Source organism: Podarcis erhardii, assembly GCF_964252035.2.
Source record: "Podarcis erhardii genome assembly, chromosome: 16".
In the NCBI taxonomy this organism is placed as follows: domain Eukaryota; kingdom Metazoa; phylum Chordata; class Lepidosauria; order Squamata; family Lacertidae; genus Podarcis; species Podarcis erhardii.
Genome location: NC_138514.1, coordinates 8028854 through 8040860, shown reverse-complemented (window position 1 = coordinate 8040860; position 12007 = coordinate 8028854). Strand labels below are relative to the sequence as shown.

At 40.0% G+C, this 12007-nt stretch overlaps 1 protein-coding gene across 2 annotated transcripts in view; it reads right to left on the bottom strand.

Moving 5' to 3' along the window:
• Positions 1–12007, bottom strand: part of UNC5D (unc-5 netrin receptor D) — a 431213-nt gene that overhangs the window by 119091 nt on the left and 300115 nt on the right. For both annotated transcript variants that reach the window (XM_081843277.1, XM_081843278.1), the window contains exons 5-6: positions 7492–7672; positions 3837–4004 (exon numbers count right to left, since the gene is read on the bottom strand). In XM_081843277.1, coding sequence (XP_081699403.1) covers positions 3837–4004; positions 7492–7672 — 349 coding nt within the window. The remainder of the gene's footprint in view (positions 1–3836; positions 4005–7491; positions 7673–12007) is intronic.

Genomic DNA, 12007 nt, shown 5'->3' with positions numbered 1-12007 from the left:
AGGCCAAAGAAATGGAAGTAGAGACTAAAAACAGTCCAACTGTCCATAACAGCCCACCAGCCACAGAAATTTCTCAGGAACAAGGAACAGTTAAGGAAGAAAATCAAGAAAGGGAGGAAATTTCAATTTCCCGCACTTTAAAAAAGAATCTAAAAGATCCACCACTATGTTCCCCACCGAAAGCAGCGACAAATGGCTGTATCTGCACAAGACAAAATCCCTCGCTAGACTTAATAACAGAACTAGAATGACTAAATGCTGTCAACCAGCCACCAACTCAAAAACGGACCCTACGCTTGCTGTCCTGGAATATCGCAGGGTGGGGAAACAAAGGCGGAGACCCAGACCTAATGAACTTCTTTAAAGATTTTGAATTAATACTTCTACAAGAAACATGGTCAACTAGAGATATCAAAATCAATGGATTCACCTCCTATACGAAACCCGCATTGAAAACAAACACGAAAGGCCGGCCGAAAGCAGGGTTCTGTTGTATGATCAAAGACAACTTAGGGTTTGAAATCAAGCAACTAGAAGAATGCTTACCACTTGCACAAGCTCTACTTTTAACCCAAAACAAAGATCCCTTGCTACTTGTAAATGTCTATATCCCCCCAACTAAAAACAACAGCAGCAGTGAAAACTGGTCACAACTAACCTCTTATATAGAAAATTTGACCGATAAATACCCAAATGCCTCACTGATAATAGCAGGTGATTTTAATGCCAGAGTAGGAACCAACAATGAACAACTATGTAGCAAACTAAATTGGAATACTGATAATGATATCGCACATGCCCTGAAAATAGGACGATTCTCCAGAGACAGGGTTGTTAACAACGAAGGCTTACGCCTACTTGAATTATGTAACAACTTTAATTTGCAGATTGTGAATGGTTCAACAAAAGGCGATAGAAGCGGGGAGTTTACATACTTCTCCCCCCGAGGATGTAGTGTCATCGACTATATTCTTGTCCCTTATAATATTATAAATTCGATCATGGACTTCAAAATTGGAACGCGCACTGAAAGCGACCATCAGCCATTATCGTTGTCTATTAACTTAAAGGACGAAACCAAAATAACTAAGTACAATACCATAGAACCTTCTCAATACAAACAAATGACCCAATTAAAATGGTCCCAGGAAATGAGTGTAGCAGTGGGGCAAAAACTTACAGCCAACCTGAGAAAACAAGTATTATCCAACTTAAAGATCACTAATTTCTACAGTGATATTCCGAAAATTTATAATGAAATCTTCCAAATGTTTGTAGAGCTTAGTACTCCACCTAAAGTTTGGGTACTTAAACATACCGCTAGCCCTTGGTTTGATGATGAATGTTTCCAGCTAAAAAGAAAACTGCGCCAAACATTTAAAAATAATCGCACCAAACTAGAGCCCTCTTATCTTGATGAAAAAAGAAAATATCATTACATTCTGGCTGAAAAGAAACAGAAATACGCAACCCAAAAATGGCTACAATTATTTGACTCAATTCAGAGTAAAAACAACAAAGCGTTCTGGAACCTAGTGTATGGAGGATTGAAAGCCGAAAATCAACTAACTCTACCACCAATTGCAGAATCCAAATGGTCCCAATACTTTACATCTGTATTTAACAATCTACACAGTGAACTTAAAGGAAATGAAACCACTAAAAATAAAATTATTAAACTCCAGGAGTGGCCAAGGGTAGAGGAAGAGGAAATTAGAGAGATAGTTAAAAATTTCAAATCGGGGAAATCTCCTGGGCCAGACGGTCTACCAATAGAATTATTTAAGACCTATATAGATTGGTGGGCAGAACCCTTAGCCCAACTGTTTACGCTTATAGATAAATATGGGATCATACCTGAGACATGGCTAAGATCAATAATTATTCCAATCTTTAAAAATGGCGACCCAAAAGAACCAAGGAATTATAGACCGATAAGCCTTCTATCAGTGATAGGGAAAATCTACGCTAAGCACCTCTTATCTAAACTCCTTACCTGGATGAAAAATCTAAATTTACCAGGGAAAGAACAAATAGGTTTCTCCAAAGGTTGCTCCACACTAGACCACTGTCTTATACTTATGCATCTGGTTGAAAAATACAGATCCCAAAGGCAATCTAAGATATACGCTGCTTTTGTAGATTTTCGTGGTGCATTCGACTCAATTGACCGCCCAAAGTTGTGGAGGAAACTCGCAGAATTAAAAATTGATCAGCGCCTATTGATTCTAATGCAAAATCTACACTCTTCCAATACCTGTCAAGTCAAACTTAACATCAAAGGTCACCTTTCATCAGACATCCCAATCTCGAAAGGGGTAAAACAAGGGTGTATTCTTGCCCCCTTTCTATTTAATTTATTTTTATCAGACTTGCCAGATTACCTTCAAAAAATAGAATCACATGCCCCTAAACTTAATCAGAAACCAGTTCCTCTCTTACTATATGCAGACGATGCTGTCCTACTATCCTTAACGAGCTTGGGTCTGAAACGTCTTATATCTTCACTGATCCTCTATTGCGAATGTAACAAACTCTCTATAAACTATGAGAAGACAAAAATTTTGGTCTTCTCGAATGGTTGGAAATTAGAGAAATGGAAAATAAGAGGGCAAGAAATCCAACAAGTGAAAATCTATAGGTATCTGGGAATCTTATTCCAGAGCAATTTAGGGTGGGCAACCCATCTCACAAATGCCATAAAACAGGCAAAGTGCATCTCATCAGCAGTTGCCCGTTTTCATTATCAGAAAGGTAATCAATTTATTCCTGCGGCAAATCAGATATTTCAAACAAAAGTGCAATCCCAGATATTTTATGAAATCCCGCTATGGGTCCAAGCATATAACAATGATTTAAAAAAGATTCACTCTAGCTTTCTGAGACGTATTCTTGGACTCCCAGCTACGATCAAATATGAAACAATGTGTGCAGAAATAGGCATACACACAATGGAATATTGGGCATGGTCCACCTCAATAAAGTATTGGTTACGCTGCCACTTTCGCTGCCCTCCATCAGGTCTGCTCGCTGATTTGCTCAAAGACTCCTATAAATCAAGATGGTATCAGCACCTCGAAAAAAAGATTGAATCTTTAGGCATCGAGCTGGAGCCCCTGTACAATTCTAATGAGCAATATATTGCCCATAATATCCTAACTAGACTAAAGGATGTCGAGAGACAAAATATTATGGCAGCTGTAAACAAAATTTGCTCCCCCATATTCTATGAATTAAATATCTTAGATAGCAGAGCCAATTACGTCACTAAACTAATAATCCCAGCCCAACGTAGGGCTTTTATGCTGGCCCGTTTGAATGTTTTTCCCTCAGCATTTGTCAGGGGAAGATATCAAAACATTCCTAGAAACAAGAGACTCTGCAGATGCTCTATGAATGTCCCGGACACTGTAGAGCATATTCTCCTTCATTGCCCATTGTACAGTACGCTCCGTCAACGCGTGCTGTCCCCTCTTTTGGGTGGTCTGGAACCGCAGCAAGGTGAATGTGTGGGATTCTACCTATCTGACGTTGACCAAAGGGTAACGGCGGGGGTAGCCGAGTTTTTGGTAGCAGTCCTCCAAGGAGCAGGTTAACAAGGAAAACCACTGACTCTATATGTATATATATATATGCATTTAGCAAACTGCTGCCTTTTTATATATATTTCAAGGCTTTTATATGTTATTTTCTCTTTTAAGGTTTTATTTCCATAATGCCTAATAAAGGTTTGATAAAGTAAGTACTAAACAACTAAACAACAACAACAAGTCACCCCAGGAGCCTTTTAGCCTTTATTACTCTAAATAAATAGTAATAAATACCATCTCTCTCACCAGGGCACAGTGAAGTGCAGGTAATTTTCTGCACAGACATTCCTTCGCAGAAGGCGCCTCCGTTGAGAGGAGCTGGGTTTGTACAGGTCCGTGATCTCTTCTGCCATCCTCTGCCACATCGTACGTTGCAGTTGGACCACTCTGTCCATGAAGACCAGCCTCCATTCACTGCAACCAGAACACATATAGGGAGGAGATGGAGATCACATTAACATTTGAAAAGAACAAACCTTCATTTCATGCCCTTCCATTCTCAAGCTCTCTTTTTAAAAGGAAAAAAGAAAAAAGTTCCCGCATGTTAAATTCCAAAGCTCAGTTGTAGACACTGCTGCCTAAATAACACTGGGATGCAATTATCTAAAGAACTTGGTGTCAATGTGTGGTCATGTTTGAAGGAGGCAGACTCATATGCCAGGAGGTGCTGAGGATGACAGGGAGATGGTTTTTGAGAAAGGAGAGGCTACCACCCTAATTCTCTCCAAACACATTCCACTTAAGGCACAATCAGATTCCTCAAAAGGCAAAAAAAATAATAATGAACGGAGGTTGTCTAGGCATCTATCTGACTTAATGAAATATAATTCTGCACTTTAAAGAGAACAAAGGCAGTCAAGCACAAAAGAGGCAGAAACTTTCTCTTCCAGTTCAGATATGGCCGTTTGAAAAGCAACATTAGGGGTCCATACTAAGTTTGAATAACAAGCTCTCCTATAGAGAAAGAGCTGTTACAAGGAACCATAGATGCACAATTTTATTTTGACTGACCCATGGCAGGAGGAACTTCCCCTCCCACCAAGGGCCACATTACCTTGAGGGTAATCTGTCAAGTGCCACATGAAAGTCCCCTGTCCAAAACCATAGAGAGTAATTGCCAGTCAGGGCAGACAAGACTGAGCTACATGGACCAATGGTCTGCCTGGGTAGACAGTACCTTCTCCATATGGCAACATCCAGATGCTGAACCATCTTTTTGCATGAAGAAATTAAGTCCCCAGCATCTTCAGGTAGGTCTGGGAGAGACCCCCGTCTGAAACCGTGGAGAGTCACTGCAAGTCTGACTTGGTACAAAGCAATTTCCTATGCTCCTATCTCTGCCACCCTCCCTCTGCTTTAAATGAATATTGCAAATGGGGCCCTGGGTAATTCTTTTTTAGTATTTGCTTATTTGTTACATTTCTTTCTCCTCTTTCCACCAAATGGCCCTCCAAGGTGGCTAACAGCAATAACATATAAATTAAGATCAGTTTTGTCTAGGAAAATCCAGAGGAGGGAGATTGAGCAAACAGTTGGCCATCTTTATTAACTTCGGTGTGTCTACTCTGAGTAGAACTTGCATTGGATGCAACATAAAGAGTCTTCTGGCACCTTAAAGGTGAACTAATTTACTATCGTATTAATTTTCATGGATTATGGTCCATTTCATCAGTAGCATGAAGTGTTATCCTGAATTTTAGGTGTATATATACACTTGGCAGATTGTGAAGTGAGGTCAAGGGGAAATGTAATGCAGAAAATGTACAGACAGTGATAATTACATACTTAACAGTGGTTATTCATAAAATAGTTGCCTGTGACATTGAGAACTGTTTAGGGAATCAGCGTTGTTAAGTATGTAATTATCACTGTACTTTTCTGCATTTCATTTCCCTCTGAACCCACTTTTACTACCCCCCCCACAAAGAAACCCCATGTGTCTATCTGAACACACACCTGGATAAAATGGCTTAAATCTAATGAAGTGGAATATACTCTATAAAAGATTATGCCATAATAAAATTGTTTGTTTTTAACTTGCCACAAAATCCATTTTATTTTTGCCATAAAACACCCCCTTAAGAACTGAGGCTGTCCATGGGCCAAGAACGACTCGCCATCTGTGCTCTTTGAACTTAATTGCCAGTTTGTGGTCAGTGTTGCAGTTGTTTGTGGGGGGTTTTAAGACCCCCCCATTTCCTTTTTCTTTTCTTTTCTTTCCCCCTTTTATTTCATAGTGAATGCCATCCTTCAAAAAAACAAAAACCCAACCACAACCAAAGACACACAATGATTCAGCACTTGGAATGAAGTAGCTCGGTCCAAAGAAGTTTACTGAGCTAGTTGAAAAGTCTCTGACCTACATCTGAAAATAGCTCCCATACTTTTCTTTTTTAAAAGTGTTTCAATCAGACATCTAGAAAAAAGTTAGAAAGCAAAGTGTGGAGACAATTTCCTAAAGCTTATTGGGAAGATATGGAGACATTGCTATTGCTAAGGATGTTTAGTCATTTAATCACTGCTGCTAAGCAATCAGAAGGAAGCAATGTGAGGCACTTCCCATATATTTCCTGGTGAAGAGATTTTTTCTCCTCCAACAGGAGCAGTGCATTTTAGAACTGTGTGACTGGCACACATTAAATAGGGTAATTCTTTTCTGTTATGGAAACACAATTATGGGGAAAGCTTCACTAGATGATATTCAGTCTTAAAAATGTCTTACTTGTGTGGCCTCTGATTTGCTTTTGAACCCAATATTTCAGTGCAACAGCTTGTAACATTCTGAATGCTGATTTATAAAAAGTTTTTTTTGCAGAGGATAAACTTCTTATGAATTAAAAAGAAATCATCCAGATGAACTCAGACTGAAACAGTTTGTTTTGTAAAAGTATGAACTTTAATAGGAATGAGTTCCTTTTTGGAATGCATGAACTTGAAATAGAACTAGTTCCTTTCTAATTGACACTTTCTAAGCACTGTAGTGAACATTGTCGCCAAGTCAGTTCGGTAATTAGTTATTTCACATATTCAGTTAACACTATATATTGGACCTTGCCAGTTTGTAATGGCTTTTTAGTGAAATAGGTGTTAAGTTATCAAGGAGGTGTGCTCCCAAGTATTCTCGTGAATTTCTGGGACTGCCAATCAAACAATGGGGTTTAAAAGCTTTTCTTTAATGGCTTTTAAATTGATCTTGCTGTTAACTGTTTATTCTATTCACTAATTAAAATGCATATCACAATTTCTTGGTCCAAATTATATTTTTAGAATAGCTAAGGAGGGGTTTTCTACTAATCATTAATCACAGATAAGTATTTGGGGGAGGGGGGTGGAATCCAAAAATACCAAGCAATCTCGATCCAAGGAGTCCCTTTTCACATGTACAGTAGAAGTACCTTCTAAACTCTGCTTCATCCTTGTGAAGGAGGAACATACATTCATTTCATGATCAATAGAATAATGAAACAAATGTAACTAAAATGAATTCCTTCCCATTCACAAACTGAGTTCAGAAGGGATGTCTAAGCATTTCTTCCGATCTTGAATTCATTTACTTTTTGTTTTGTTTTGTTTCTCCTAAATGCTGAAGGCAGATCAATCGGATTGTCTGGTGCTTTTGTTTACTTGTGTTTCTGTGAAGAGAAAACACACAGAGAGACAAGTAAAAGTGTCAAACCATCTGATAAGTCTTCTTATCTGCATAGAACCCACTAGTTATGCCAAGCCCAAGCCCTAGAAATAATGCTTATAATTAATGATAGTGTTATTATTATTAATTCTTAATAACATTTGTATACTGCTTTTCATCTGAAGATGACAAGGCTGTTTAACTTGTGAACTGTACCAATCAACAGGTTAGCATTTGCAAGCTAAGAAGTTATAGCATTTCACACCCACTGACCGTACACCACAACAGTGGCTGACAGGCTTCTTCTCTTGGCAACTATGTTGGCTGCCATACATGTGTAGTTCCCAGAATCAGAGAGGCGCGCTTGGCGGATGATCAGGTTGTGATCTGCTCGGGTGTCAATGTTCTCATCCTGCTCTGCATCAACGGGTTCTTCATTCTTCAGCCATTCCACCTGGAGAGATAAAACATGAAGGGTGGATTAATGGGATGGATTTACTTTATTTATATCCCACCTCTCCAGAATTGAAGATGATGGATAACATTAGTCACTTACTGAAACTGATTGGCAGTACAATCAGGGCAGACAGAGGAAAGCATATTTCCATATCGTATGTTCATTGTATAAAATTCACTGCTACAATTTGCAAGGGGGTTAGACAAATTCATGCACAACAGTGATCAATTATCAGTATTGGGCCATGACATTTTGCTACCTGAGGCAAAGTGCAAAGATGGCAGCCCTCCATTCCACATACAGAAGCCACCTGGAACAAGCTAGCATACTTGAGGGCAACAAAGTAGTTATGCTGGTACAGAACAGACTAAATGGCACACAAAGCTCTGCCCTGCAGCATTGGAGGGCTGAGGAGGGCTATCTCCACTGCCTCTTAGCATCTGCTGCCTGAGGAAATCATTACACTTTGCCTAATGGTGGGCTTGGCCCAGTCAACAATGATGGCTATATGGAACTTCCATGTTCAGAGACACCATGCCAATGAATACCAGTTCAAACAAGTTTCAGCATTTCACATCCACTGAGGAGGCAACAGCAGCTCAGAGCTGCTACCTTCATGACCTGCTTGTGGACTTCCTGGAAAAATCTAGTTAGACATTATGGAAAAGAAGATGCTATGCTCAATGCACCTTTGATAACATATAGAAGGACTGTTCTTAAATGAAAGATTAATCCACAACTGTCCTTAAGGGCCTTTCACACATTGGGTGATATCCAATTAATGTGTCCCATTAGGTCCAGAATTTCTACTTGCACAATGGGACTTTCCCCCATCACCCCCTGTACATTTTCCCCAATCCGTTAGAGCAGGTTGGGGGAAACCCCTAGAACATATTTAGGGGGTGCACAGGGTAAGGAAAGTGGGAACGCCTTGTTGCAAAATCCTGGAACTGACAAGATGGTTATTTGGTGATATTTGAGTTCTAACTGCTGCATTTTTTGCATGTATGTGAATACACCTTACTTTTTATTTCAGAATTTATCTAAAATTGTGAAGCATGAATGTTACCAATAGACTGCAACAAGAAAATCAGACATATACAAACATACAGAAGCAGAAACGAACTGAGTAATCAAAGGTGGACAAAAATGAGAGGATGCATATCTGCATTAAACAAATTTAGTCAAAATCTCGAGGAATGATATTAACCAATTAATATTCTACCCTCATTTGGCAATTACGCTCACTTTCTCTCAACTACTTCACATATTTATTGTGAGGATAAGCTGTGTTGGCAGTCCTAAGATCCTTGAAGGAAGAGTATGATAAGCATTTTAAAAAAATTGGTACCATGGGATTTCTTTAGTCACAAAACAACCAATGGCCTGCTGAATGATGGAGATCACAAACAAATGTGGGATATCTTCAGAGCAAGAGAAGCAAACCCTTCTTATGTTCCTCCCTTCCTAATAAAACTGAAACAATGCGCTGATATGGCCATAATGCTAAACCAGTCTTTAGGCTCTCATATTCACCCCACCTCCTCTAGCTTGACTGCAAGGAGTCTGACAGTTTTTGCATCCTTTTCTGATTAGCCACAGCTTGCCATCTTACCCCAAAGCAGTCAAACTGTGATTGATCTTAACTACTGTTAGTGGAAGCAAGCCAAGTTCAAATGAGGGTTCATGAAGCTGGCTTGTTTCAAGCGTCCATAGTAAAGATTGACTGCAGTTTATGGTTGAAATGGCATGCCAAACATAACTTAAACTGGAGGCAGAAGCTTCGGGTCGCCTCTTTCTCACTGCCATGCATGACACAAGCCTGAGGCTCATTTAGGTTTGTCTTCATAATGATAAACCTGGGATGAGGAACCTGTAGTCTTCCCAGGTGTTATTTGACTCCAGCTCCTAGCAATCCCCACCATCATGACCATAATCATGGATGATGGAAGTTAAAGTCCATCAATATCTGGTGGGCCACTGCTTCCCTATCCCTGCAGTAAACTATGACTTAGTATTACATGCAAACTAAGCCAGCCTCTTAGAAGAGAGTTGTGGTAAGGGACTCCCCAGCCTCTCTCTAGACTTGAAGCAAAAAGAAGCCTCAAGCTTCCTAATATTTCATATACATCTTTCAGAAGCAACAAGCTATGGATCTCATATACATATGAATTCCCGGAAACACTGGCAAAATATTATTTCACTCTGGAGCTGGCACAAAGCTGCTTAAACTAAACCACATAGAGCTAGCTAATTGGCATTGCAGAGCAGGTAAATTTCAAGGCAGAATCAGCTGTCTCCATCAAAATATGAGAGGGCTCAGGATCCAGGTTCAGTGGCAGGTCTTTCTGCAGATCCACAAGAATGAGCAAAAGGCAGTGAAGTAACAATTTATTTCCATGTCTCAAACTCAGACAGATAACCTCAGCTGGAAACCAGGAGAAGAAGGGCTTGTAACGTGCAGGTAATCAGCTTATGGATCTGCAGGCTACAGGCCTTCATTAGCACACTGTTCTGTGCAGATGGTTGGCAATTTGTAGATTTTCTAGTTTATAAACAAATCTGCGGCCACCGACCATCACAGCCAATTAGACTCCATGCCAAGCAGCAGGCTCTTTTTGCAATGCTATCCGTCACGTTGGTTAGCTAGGGACAGAAGGAGCAAAAACAGACTTACCCTGCCCTCCTCACATCTCTGCAAGATGACACTGTTGGGAGGGAGTGGAAGGGGGAAACAAACAGCAAGGAATTTGCAATGATGAGGCAGTGTTACATTATATTTATGCACAATGGCATACCAGGCTTTTCGCAGCAAGGGAACTGCCAGAAGGCCCTTGGCACTGAACCTCACTGTCCGGGCAGAATGATGAGGGTGGAGACGCTCCTTCAGGTATACAGGACTGAGGCCGTTTAGGGCTTTAAAGGCCAGCACCAACACTTTAAATTGTGCTCAGAAACACACTGGGAGCCAATGTAGGTCTTTCAAAACCGGTGTTATGTGGTCTTGGCGGCTGCTCCCAGTCACCAGCTAACTGCTGCATTCTGAATTAGTTGTAGTTTCCGGGTCACCTTCAAAGGTAGCCCCACATAGAGCACCTTGCAGTGAGAGATAACTAGAGCATGCACCACTCTGGCAAGACAGTCCACGGGCAGATAGGGTCTCAGCCTGCGTACCAGATGGAGCTGGTAAACAGCTGCCCTGGGCACAGAATTGACCTGTGCCTCCATGGACAGCTGTGAGAGTTGCTGGGAGACTCACAGAGCTGTAATTCTAACAGTGTTTAAGTTCAGTTATGTAATTATATTGGCTTATCTGTACTGTTTTATATACCATGCTGTATGGATTGATTTTTCTTTTTTCTTTTTGGTACTTACTGATAAAACAGTTTAGAATTCTTCCTGCAATGTTTTGAATTGTCACATTTATTGTTCATTTGATATGTCATCAGCCACTTTGGGAATAAACAAGTGAAAAAGTGGCACAAAAATAAATAGAGGATGGTAATGAAATCTGGGGAGGGGGGTCTTTCTCAGAATTATGTTCACTGCTGCCAGGAACCACAAAACAACACAAAATAAGTAAAGTGATATTTTTTTTTTTTTAAAAAAGCTCAATTTAGGATGAATTGTGCCTTTACTTATTAATTACTTATTTACATGGAACCCTTTCACAGGATGAAACATGCACACCTCCCAATTTCTACGTTTAGTAGGGGCAAAAAAGGAATGCAACTCTCTCCACCACCATAACCACCCATCCTAGGCAGAAAGACTATCCCCAATTCAACTGACCCAATAAAGGCCACAATAAAATTGAAATGCAAGGGCACAATTACAAAAATCAAATGCAGCAATATCATATAAATCACCCCAAACATAGAAGCCTCCCGTTCCTCCTCCAGAATGTATTCTCATTAATTTAATTTAAATATTAAAAATTTTAAATGAAGAAGCTTATTCTGAAAAAAAAAACAAAAATGGCCATCTGCCATGGATGCTTTAGGTGAGATTCCTGCATTGCAGGGGGTTGGACTAGATGACCCTCGGGTCCCTTCCAACTCTACAATTATATGATTCTAACTCTAGCAATGCTTACTAATAAAACCAACACATCCCCAAAGGGCAAGCATAGGCACAAATATAACCAAAGGAAGGAACAATGACGTCCCCCCAAAAGGTGCCTGTCTCCAATAAATTTGGCTCCGTAATATTCTACAGCTTTTTAAATGTGTTTGTGGGAGGGGAAGTTATTGTTTAGTTTTTGATTTAACTATTTATTTGTGCTTTGACCTTGTATTTGATCTTGGGAAGTGCTCCGAGATCTTATGATGA